The sequence below is a fragment of the Chelmon rostratus genome, chromosome 10 (assembly GCF_017976325.1).
Source record: "Chelmon rostratus isolate fCheRos1 chromosome 10, fCheRos1.pri, whole genome shotgun sequence".
NCBI lineage: Eukaryota > Metazoa > Chordata > Actinopteri > Chaetodontiformes > Chaetodontidae > Chelmon > Chelmon rostratus.
This window is the reverse complement of record NC_055667.1, coordinates 13,680,049-13,691,776: the sequence shown is the minus strand read 5'-3', so window position 1 is coordinate 13,691,776 and position 11,728 is coordinate 13,680,049. Positions and strand designations below refer to the sequence as shown.

The window sequence follows — 11,728 nt, the reverse complement described above, 5'->3', positions numbered from 1 at the left end:
CACACCCAGAAAGCCTCGGTGCTATTTTCAGTGGCTGACAGGAGAATATTCGAGGCATCCTGCCACAACAGTGCAGAGCAACGTTTGGTGGAAATTAATGAAAGCGGCGATGGATGTATCCGTCTTAATCCATACACTCAGAGTTTATTTTCACCATCATCAATCCATTTTATAGGGGATGCTTGTCACTGGCCATTTACATAGATGAATGTTTAATCCAGCCACAATATTGCTCTGCATATTCATTGATACATATTTATGTCTTGGGTGACATTTTCTGTAATTCTTTGCCCTTATTCCCAGATGTCCAGATGGACAGTGACAGGGCAGGGAAATACCCACAGACAGGGGCAAACAGTCACTCAATTTTAATAGAAATTCTGCACTCAACTCCTCATTTTATAAGCGAGAGGGCAAACAACATACTGAGAGTCCATGTCATTTTATTTCAGTTTAATCAAGAATACAATTTGCATTTGAACAATAATACCAATGGAAATAGAGCCAGAGGAGAGGATGTCTTTGACATGGAATATTTCACATTTAAATGTAGGTTACATTCACTCAACTGCAAGTGAATTTTCAAGTACACAAATCTGCTCCTCTACTTAACAAAAACAATTTCCCAGTCTGTCGCTGTAAGTCACTCTTCTGTTAATAAAAGGTCCAAAACGTAGAAATAAATCAAAACAGGACATGCAAATGTAATGAAATGTTCCTAGTTTTATCAGGTCAAGCTGGTCGTTTCCATTTACACAATGCAGCAGAGAGGAAAATAACTGGCAGAGAAAAGCTCATAATTTACAGGCACTTAATAGAAAACTGTTAAAGGGAGAGGAGAGGAAAAGGGAAGATGATGATGAGAAATGGATGGACCAGACTGATGAATTATGGGAGAACAGGGAGCAGGGGGAGGTGGTGCATTTCACCAGATGGGTCCTGGTCTGCGTTGTGAGAGCAGCAGATGCCCTGAGATCTTAGGCCATAGAAATGCCCCCAGCCACTAAACACCAGAGCAATAAAGAGGCCGAGCGCAGTAAGTCCGCCTTATCGCATGTGCACTCTTTCTGATACAGAAATATAGGTTAAAGGTGTTCCCTCATCCTATAACTCTGTGCTGCCCCTCCTGAAAGGAAGATCAGCTGGATGCTGCTCATGTTCAGCTCTAACATGTGAAATGGTCAGAGAGTGCAGGGAAAAGCAAAGACAGAGTTTATGTGTCCTGCTTTGCTGCGTGAAAAGAGATCTGAGACAATACAATGTTCTGTTTGCAATTTTATATGCACTAGTGATAACTGCTACACACCTATTACACACTTAACATTCGATTGTCAATTCAGATGAACAGATGAGTGTTGAATTTCTTTGTCTTTATCAAGACTTCCTGTCAAGAAAATTAAGTTTTAAACCTTGTTAACACATGGTGTTTTTATATGCTACAAGACAATCTCTGAGCATTTCCGCCTTTGAACAGCAGCGGACCAATGACAGTCTCAGAAACATGGATTCCTACAGCCCGAGTTTCATATGTCACATAAGATAGAAACCAATTCACTTTATTTCTCGTGTTTTATCTGTTGACTCTCACAAACCTGCAGTGTGCTACATAATGTTAGCCAGCGTTAGCCTGTCAGGCTACATGATGATTCATGTCAAATGCAGACAGGACATGTTATATGGCTTGAGAGTGTTGATGAAGAAAGTTACAAGCAAAAAGTTACTCAAAACATGTTGTCAGATAGTTAAGCTGCTGACTTAGATGATGGCTATATTACTGTATGGCTGAATTGCTCCAATATTATCGCCTGCCATTGTGTAGCGTACAGTAGTTTATAAAACAGGACGCCAGCAGAGGTTTGTGTGCTTGATGAGCAGAGTCGAAGGTGAGCAGGCCGAGGGGTGGGTGGAGAAGGAGGCGAGGACTATTTAGATCCACTCATTCTAAGTGAAGGCAAAGGTGTAGAGTATTATCTAAGACATTTTAAGGCATAAAGGATTTTTTCTCATGGAAAACACTTCCAAATATCTAATTTTAATGAACAGAGATTAAAATTAGATATGTTCAGGGGTTTAAGCCACGCCAGGAGAGGAACTTTAAACTGACTTTGCATCTGTCTGTGCATGTAATTACCACAACTGATCTCTAACAGCACCTGCACTGTCATAACAAACCCAGATATGATCAGTGCACTGTGGCCAAACACAAGGTGACAACCGCTGTCTGCGTTGAACATACAGTGTGAGCTGCTGCTGCTGCTGCTGCTGCTAAAACTGCCCCGAGCACCATAGAAACACATGACTCATCATCTATAGCAGAAGCTCTGCTCCTCTCACTGACTTTGGGCGATGAGGTTTGGGAGGTGCTGTGGGACTGTGGGTCTGTGATGATGATACAGCTGCATACCAAACAGACGCCATCACACAGTCTTCTCTGAGGAGAGCATTGCCCTCTAGCGGACCAGACAGGGAAAAGGCAGGAGTAAAAAAAAGGAGAAAAAAGATCTCAAACATGCTTTTTGGACTAAAAAAGCTTGACAGATGCATGATACACTTCACCTGGACTGCTGATACTCCTGTTGTTTAAACACTCTTCTGGTTTGACACAAGCAAACTGACAACCCCTGACTGACTGATATATCTTATGGAGATATTCAATAATAAATAATAAATAACAGTACCAGTACAGAAAGTATCAGCTGTACAATTAACACAAATAGTGAACGCAATAAGTGCAGGAAGTTTAGTGATGATGGATGTTGGTGGAATTTTGAGCAGATTATTTCCTGTGAATGTTGCATCAGAGGTGAGTTTTCCTGTAACATTTATACCTTTCTCTGAATATATATATTATCTTTTTTCATTGTTAACAATCCTGCACACTTAATAGACTTTTTTTTTGTTATGTTTTGTTTTTACAAATTCAGTGTGTTTTGTATTCTCTGACACTTGGCCGTTGTTCCATTAGCTCTTCGGTTGTTTAAACTGTGCAGGACGAGCCTGTTTAGCAGAGAAGGCTCTGTGAGTTCAGGTCTTAAAATAGGTTTTCTTAGACCCCTTAAAATCAAGAAAGTCTGAATTTATTACACTAAACAATGACAAAGCAGTCACCCACCATAAGCCACTGTAAAGCAAGCTTATAAGACTAACGACATGTTGGTGGACTCATTAGTTACAGTCAGATATGTGTGAATAAGCCCACAGCTGTGGGTAGTGGTGGCCACTTTATCATCACGACATATCCCCACTATCTATATATCTGTCTATATAGAGCACAGCTAGAAGTCTCTCTTTGTTAGATAGTCTTTGTTGTTTACGGTGTCCAGCCTTTATCCTGTTCTTTTCATTTCAGATATCAGGATTAGTTTGTCCGATCGAGTGCTTTTGCCACCTGTCCTGTCTCCCATGTTTGCTTTTAGGCACCAGACTTGTGATCCAGTGTTGCAAAAGATGAGATATTTACATTACCGAAATGTAATGACTGGTAGTATAAGCCCTTTTACTGGGGTAATCTTTGTTTTGTTGGATGATATACTCCACAGACTGTGTTTAAAGTATTTTTGCATAGTCAGTTGAAACATCTTTGGGAAAAGCCACCAACATTCATGCGTCAATATAATAACTCACCATATCCACTAGAAAAAAAATACCTTAAAGTGTCAGTGGTGAAGATCCCTGCTGGAGGACTGCAAAAAGTGCAGACTTAAAATCAGAGGCTTTGCAATACACAGTATTAAATGTATTTGAAGGATGTGTTCTGATCGGCTTCACCCATCAGTTATCTTCTGTCACTCCTTTAAGACGAAGCTCCTCTTGAACCCTGAACAAATAATCTGGATCTGGATATCCAAAACTGGAGACAAAGAAGCAAGAAAATGTGGTAAGCATATCTCTGGAACAAAGAAGAAAACTTCCATGTTAGCTGACTGAATGTGTATTTTTCATTTATCCAATGAACTTTTGAAAAGGCCCTGCAGCACCATAGGTTGTAGAACTTTGTAAGACTTTAGCCACATGCTAATCATGCAGCCAAGCATCCTGAAATCCATGTTTGTCATTTTTTATAGGACAGTTGCTCTATCAGTCGTTCCACCGCTTTGCTCCAAACTGAAATATTTCAAGAACTATTTGATGGATTGCCATGAAATTTTGTACAGACATTCATGGTCCCCAAAGGATGAATCCATCGGACTCTGATGATCACCTCACTTCTCTTCTAGCACCACAGTGAGGTTGAATTTTGGTGGTTGTAAGTGAAGTATCTCGACGGCTATTGGATAGATTGCCATGATATGTGGTAGACCTGTTCATGTTCTCTTCACGATGAATTTTGAACTTTCGTGATGCCTTAACTTTTCTTCTAATGTTGTCTTCAGGTCAAATTTTCAATTTTTCCAATACTTTGTTCATGACCGAATACCTGCAGAACTATTCACATTCTCATCAGCCTGAGCTGCACTTTGTGCTTAGTGCTAATCAGCAAATTTTATCAAGCTAACATGCTAAAATGAATTGTGACACTGTGAGCTAGTTAGCATGCTGACATTAGCATTTAGCTCAGAGCACCTGCATGCTTAAATATAGCCTAAGAGAGCCTCTAGCATAGCTGTTTATGAATTCCTTCCTAAGTGTTTCGAGGTATTAATTAAAAACTAATCTGAATCAGGTTGAGATGTAAAAGAAACATAGGGCCTCACATAAAATTTTAAATTCCTTATTTCACCTTTTGAGTGAATTTGAGTAAATCCTGTATTACGACCAACAAGACACATGTCTGCACACTGGCAGGTGGGAAAAGCGATTGATCAGTAATGTGCATACCATTGTGGGCCACCGTTCATGTTGGTCTTGTGGTGAATGTCGTTCCAGGTGATGACGTTGTTGAGACCCGTGGTAACAGATTGTCCGACAGTGAAGATGAGTCTCCTGTCGAAGGCTTTCCGCAGCAGCTTCAGGACTTTCTCACCCTCTTTGCAGGCTGGCAGGAAGGCAGTACGAGAGGTGCTGCTGTACCTCACCCCTGGGTTTGGGTGCTCAGGCTGTAATATGGAAACAGCAGCATATATGTAACAAGCGCTAATCAACAGTTGTGGTCCATTTGTTTTAAGGCTTCAATCCAGATGAGAATCCTAACTTTTGGAATGGCGGGAGTACAGTTTTTCATGACCAAGACATTGATGCATTTTCTAATATATCTGTATTACTGATTAGAGATTAGAGTTCAGTCTCACATCTCACTATAAGGAACTAAACAAGAGCAGACTTTTGGGTTTCTCCAGTCACAACTGGCAAGAAAGAGGTCGACTTCTACTGCCACAGGGAAGCAGTCGTTGGCATGATTGCTGACATCAGTACTGCTTCTGAAATATTTTGAAATCTTAGAAAGCATTCCCTCATACAAGACAGAAACTTTCAGAAACTTCAAGGTGCTTTCAGAGTTGCACAACATCCAAAAATATCAACCCTGTCTCTCACTGTGCCTCTCCTACACACCCTTTATATCCAAATATGAAGAAAAAACTGGGTTGTTGGTCAGTCTTTTTATAAGTGGATCGAAGATGAAAATCAATGCTTGATTTTTACTGTTTTCTTTCTGTCACAGACAGACGGACAGACTGTTCCTGGCACAGTCGGGGTGTTTGCTGGTTTCTTGTGCATAAAATGGACTGAAAATACAACATCTTTCACATATCAAAGGTGTTGAGAGTAGAGCTAAAAAGATCAGGCGATTAATCAGTTTGTCTACTGAATGAATCAGCTATTTTGATCATTCTTTCAGTAAATTTTCAATCAAACATCGTCGGCTTCAAGCTTCTCTAATGTCAGGATTTGCCGGTTTTGTCTGTTTGATGTGGCTGCAAAGTGAATTTTTGTTTTGAAATGTTGCTTTGTTCTGAGGGGGAAACTGCTTTTCACTTTTTAGGGGAGCATTTCATAAAATGAATTAATCAAGAAAGTAATCAGCAGATTCACTGAGTCATTCACAGTCATTATTTGCACCCTGAGCTGAGAGGCTTTGAGTTATTTAAGTCACTGATCGACCTCTATAGAGGCTAATAATACATAATGATGACATTTTCAGTGGATGTTGCTTTACTACGGAAGGAAACCTTTTTGGTGTACAACAGTTGGGTGAATCCGAATGGAATTAGCGGCCATTTTATCATAACTAATCCAGATGTTTTATTGACTCCTTGTAAAACAAACCAACAGCGCCCTCTAGTGAACGAATGCGATATCAGCACAGCTGGAAGGTGTAGTCACAGTGGACGTCAGCTCTGTTTACCGGTGGCCCGCTCATGTAGCTTCCGTTAAAACAGCCAGCCTCACCCCTTGTATCCCCGCTGGAAAGCTGTACTGTATCACGATGGATCCGCAGTGCTCGAAGCCGGGGAGGCGCTGCCAGCTGCGCATCACCGTCATCGTGCCCTCCGGCTGGTTCCCGGTGTACTCTCCGTGGTACGTGTTGCATATCGGACAAGCGGGCTTAAACTTAAAAACCGAGTCGATACACTCCGAGCAAAAAGAGTGCGAGCACCGTAACGTTTTCTTCCCGTGAATTGTGTCCAAGCAAATGGCGCAGTCCTCACCAGAGTGACTGTTCGGTCTGTTTTCCATTGCTTTTGCGGTGTGTCAGAACAAGTACGCTGTCTTTCCGTGTAAGGATGCAAATGGGCTGCTATGCGTCCGGAGACATGTGACGTAAAAACAAGGAAAGTACCGCTTCATTGCTACTGGGTGACGCATGTCCATGTGCCAGGAAGTGGTGCAAACACTGACAGCTGATTGGTTTGAGTGTGTTATTGGTGGTTCTGACTAGAAAACGTAGGTTTTACAAATAAGGAAATATTGTAGTTTTACTCAAGTACTTAACTGAGAGCTAGTTAACAATTACTTTGCAGATATATACACGTTACAGTTTAAAAACTGTAATGAGTACTTGAAACACAGGCAATGGTGTAAAAAAATCGGCTATACATACAAATGCTGCTGGCATGTTAATGCATTAGTAATAATGATCCAACAGTATAATTTACGGTATAATAATGCAGCACTGACAGAGGCGATTTTGCCTGCATAGTGAGTGACCATAGTGAGTACATTTTGCTGATATTACTCACATACTTTTACTTAACCTATATAAAATTTTGAATGTAAAACTTTTACTTGTAATTGAGTTAGTTTTTTTGTTTGTTTGTTTGTTTTTTTCCCCAGTGACAGCATTGCTGTTTTTAATTAAGTAAAGGATCTGGATATTTTTTCCACCAAACTAAAACAAAAAGAAAAGTGATTTGAAATCTGCCATCACTCTCCCATTGACTGATAGTTCATTGAAATCTAGACTCGCACTTGACACAGTGGGATAACATTTACATAAACTTCATTTAAGATTAAGTTTTGTGTGCATCAGTAAGTATCAGGGAGCAATCATGCCTGGATTATGGTCAGATGAGAAAAACAATGTTGTTGTCTATAACTCTTATTAAAAGGGAACATACCTGTAATTTATTTGCCGAAAAACACTGACTGATCCTTATGAATCTGCATGTGCAATAAGATATTATATGCTGAATGTTAAACGGGTGAATTTATTGTTTGTCTTAACAGTTTGTGATAATTAGCCAATAACGTCTGGCAGGCGGCTGCAAGGAAGAGAAAAAACAAATCAGGATATTGAGTGGCAACTTTCCAATTTTCTGCCTTTGTAAAACTCCGCAAAATCTAATTACGTAAAAGAATGATGGATTTCCAAACATACCCAAACATGTAAGGGTTAGAGACTAATTCTTCAGTCAGCCAAGACAGTATAACAACTGGGCCACAACTGGTATTTCTCTATAAAGCTGGTGCTGCATTGGTGCTTCTGTGTAATTCATTCATTTAGTATTAATAAATTGTTTAAATTGTTCCTTTTGTTAGTGTTCAATATGACCCACCCCAACACTGTAAAAGACTATTTACTGGGCATTTTTGCCTTAAACTGACAGTATACAGCAGAGAGGCAGACAGGCAGGAAGAGGGTCCCAGCTGGATTCAAACCAGGGCATTGTGGTTTGAGTGATTTGCATCTTAGCCAGTGTGGTACTGAGCAGTTCTTTACAATGATTTACAATGACACCCCTGATTCAAAAACTTTATCAAACGTAAACCACATCATTACCCATCAGTTAGAGTAGTTATCGTGCGGAATAAGGTAAAATTAATGATCTAGCATTAGATGTTTTTAAGCATTGTTTATACTGCAGTCACAACGTTGTCCACTAGATGGCAGTAGCAGCGTTAAGTATCTTGGTGTTGCAAGAATCCTTTAACATGAGGTATTAATGTTCTGGTCTCACATGATCATGGTGAGTGTCTGGTTTCTAAACAATAGTTACACACTGAAAATATTGCAATTCAAATATGAATAAAAAGCTAAATAAAGATTATAGACTTAAAAACTGACTGTAAAGTCCCTCACAAATAAACAGAAATGGTCCGGTGACGTTCGTACTGATGAGAAGCAGCCCCACCCAGTGGACAGTTGTGAGAATGACAGGACAGTGCCTGAAGACCCGGGTGTGAGTTCACACACTGAAGGCAACAGCACAGAGGACACACCTGAGGTCCGTTTCACAAAGCAGGTTTACTGAAAACTCCGAGTAAGTTAACCCTGAAATGAGGGAAACTCTGAGTTTTCTGTTTCACATAGTTAGGTAAGTCAAACCAGAGAAAGCCTGTTTCACAGACAGAGGTAAGTTAAACTCTGGGTCAGTTACCATAGTAACAGACTCTATGAACCTAACCTGGGGCCTGTTGCACAAAACTAGGATAAGGGATTAATCCAGGATATGTTGGTTATACTGGATCAACTTATCCTTGATCTGGTTGCACAAAAGTGGGATCAGGGGAAGTGGGATATGTTTTGACATAAGTTACCATGGAGATATATTCTGTGGAGCTAGCCTGCTCCAGACCAGGCTAAGTTCCAGGATCTATTTAATCTCATCCCTTATCTCAGTCAGCAGTTACCACAAATGGAAACCAATATTTATTCCACCTCCCACTACACATTCTTATCACATTCAACGAGACCCACTGTCATTATTTAAACATTTGTGATCATTAATTGCAACCATATATTATATATATATGCAAATACTATGCTATGCACACTATGCAAATAATGTATAAAGCAAAGAATAACTTACTGCCAGGTAATGTTCAGAAACGGTTTTGTGATAGAGAGGGATGTTATAAATTAAGGGGTGAGCTAAATTTTAAGATTCTTAAAGTGCGCACTACATTGAAAAGTTTTTGCTACGATTTGTGGAGTAAAACTATGGAACAAATTGTGTGTAGAGATACATCAAATATGTAACATAAGTCAGTTTTAAAAAGGTATTAAGAATTGAGTCTTGCGAGATATAGTAATGACTAATAGGTATTTGGGTGTGTTTTGTGAATCACAACACTTTTTTCTTTACATAATGTAACTGTCAATGTCTGCATACTGTGCACGTTATTTATCGGTAATTGCTGAATATATGGATCATGTGTAGGCTGAGGATGAATCCGGATGTTTCAGTCATGAGTTTTTTGATAAAAATGTAATAGTACTTAAAGGGTAGGGTTTAATAAATTTACACTTCTTCCTACTCCCTTTCACTCATGTAATCTGAGATCAACATGAATTGAAGAGGGTGACACCTTTTTTCTTCTTTATTTTTATTATTATCACTTTTTGTGTGTTTGCTGTGTTTTTTTTATTACATGTTCGAAATAAAGGAATCAATATAAAAATACACATCATACAGTAACATGATGACATGACTTTCCTTTATTGAATAGAATAAATCAAAGCAAATAATCCATCAGTTCCTTTCAAAAGTGAAGTCACACAGTGCTCTACAAGATAGAAAGCAAAGAATCAAAGCAACAATAATTACACATTCTCAAAGGTCTGTATATAAAACACCCTGCATGTCTGCACACTGGAATAAATGCAGGACAAATCCATACTTAACAAATGTTAGGCCTGTACACACAGTACGCAGCACAATAGGCCAAATGAATAGTTATCTGCTATTGCAGGACATATTCAACTTAAATGTACAGAATGCACTTTAACTGAAATAATTTAAAACATATTGGTCTCTGATCAGCCGACCACTGTCGCCATCTGAGGGCACTCTGGGGGCCCTCTCCTTCCTCAGACAGGCCACATTATGGAGGACAGCACAAGCCACAGTAATATCGCATGCTCTGTCTGAACCGACCCTCAGATGGTGCAGACATTGGAAGCGTGCCTTCAGGAGGCCAAAGGTCATCTCGATCCGAGCCCTTGTCCTGGCATGGGCATTGTTATATGCCTGCTGTGCTCCCTGAGGGTCTGCGTAAGATGTGAGGCAAAAAGGCTCACAGGCATACCCTCTGTCCCCCAGCAGCGTGCGCCATCAGGCAAAGTGGCCTGGCTTTGCTGATCAGGTAGTCAGCATTGTAGACCATCTGAAATTATAAGATGTAGACTATTAAACCAATCAATGCACATCATAAGCAATGTACAGTGTTCATTAATGTCATAAAGTCATGTTCACCTGAACATTAATGCTGTGAAAGGATTTCCTGTTCACAAAATTTCCCTCATGGGCACCTGAGGGGTTAGGTCAGCTAGTGGTGACCCACCACCCGTGCCTTGCTTGTGGGTTTTTTTGTAATTGCTCTAAGTACAGACAATATGTGAGCAGGCACCCTCTGGGTACAAAGTATGTACATGCATAATATTTGTCAGGGCACTTACCGTTCTGCAGGATGTTATTGTGCTTTATCTTGACTTGCTGCCAAGTTCATTTGGGCCCAGTCATGTTTAATCTGAAAACAATAAATTAAATAAAAAAATGAACAAAGGACACACACACATAATGAATGAAACAACAGAGGAGCATGAGGAGCAAATACGGAGCTGCATTTACATGATTTCACTCACATCTGCAGTCAATTTCACTGGCAGTTCCAACTGTTTCATAATCAGAATACTATGTTTTGGGGGATGTTAACCCATAAGAACCCACGGTGACACAGGTGTCACACGTCCAAATTTCCCTAAAACATGAAATAATCCGAGTTCTCGACGCCCAATGTGACACATCATTTGAGATCTTGGACAGTAGGGGGTGGTGTTTTGAAAAAAAATGTCAGAAATGTGTATATGTGGTCCATTTAGTCTGTCTTATGTCCCCCATAATTTTCCTAAAAGCAGAAATGGGTCCAGGTTCTTATGGCTTAATAAACTATTTGGATTGTAATTGTGATGGTTTCAGTGGAGTCGTGAGTGTGTGTTTGTGCAATACTTACGCATTCAGGCGATCTGCAATGATAAGCCACGCTTTCTCTCGTTGTTTTAGGGCAGTGGCGGTGTTTCCTTGTTTTTTAATTCTGTCTTTCACCTCTTCATATGCGTCCATAATTATCTGCTGCTCCAACGGAGAGTAGTAAGCTGCACGAGATGCCATGGTGAATCAGTGAATCTGTGATTGATTGTGCTGCAACTTATCCAGGATTGGTTTCACCTGGCTTGATAAATCCGTGTCTACTTATCCTGGTTTGGCGTTTGTGCAACCAATTAAGCCTGAACTCTGTTGTTTTGGATTGGTTGAGCCAGGCTCAATAACTTATCCTGGATGTCTAAATCCTACTTTTGTGCAACAGGCCCCTGGTCAAGCCTTGATCAGAGGCCACAACCTCAACTCAT

At 40.1% G+C, this 11,728-nt stretch overlaps 1 protein-coding gene and 1 long non-coding RNA gene across 2 annotated transcripts; both read right to left on the bottom strand.

Annotated features, from left to right (window-relative positions):
• Positions 1 to 426: 426 nt before the first annotated feature.
• LOC121612913 (probable E3 ubiquitin-protein ligase DTX3) lies at positions 427 to 6,679 on the bottom strand. Its single transcript, XM_041946090.1, has 3 exons — positions 6,328 to 6,679; positions 4,819 to 5,036; positions 427 to 3,850 (listed from the first exon to the last, which is right to left on the bottom strand). Exons 1-3 carry the CDS (start codon positions 6,613 to 6,615, stop codon positions 3,772 to 3,774), a joined length of 585 nt encoding a protein of 194 aa, XP_041802024.1. The 5' UTR covers positions 6,616 to 6,679; the 3' UTR covers positions 427 to 3,771.
• Positions 6,680 to 9,854: 3,175 nt separating this feature from the next.
• Positions 9,855 to 11,545, bottom strand: LOC121613292. The gene is made up of 3 exons (XR_006007176.1): positions 11,332 to 11,545; positions 10,778 to 10,848; positions 9,855 to 10,485 (listed from the first exon to the last, which is right to left on the bottom strand). It is a non-coding gene; the product is annotated as an uncharacterized LOC121613292 (long non-coding RNA).
• Between the last annotated feature and the right edge of the window lie 183 nt (positions 11,546 to 11,728).

What these genes read in the sequence shown, in the direction of transcription:
- LOC121612913 (XM_041946090.1), bottom strand. Translation starts at nt 6,615, where the DNA reads ATGGAAAACAGACCGAACAGTCACTCTGGTGAGGACTGCGCCATTTGC. An exon ending in TTCCAGCGGGGATACAAGGG is followed by an intron (nt 5,037 to 6,327) that starts GTGAGGCTGGCT and finishes TCCATATTACAG; the next exon opens with CCTGAGCACCCAAACCCAGG. An exon ending in ATGAACGGTGGCCCACAATG is followed by an intron (nt 3,851 to 4,818) that starts GTATGCACATTA and finishes CTTTGTCTCCAG; the next exon opens with TTTTGGATATCCAGATCCAG.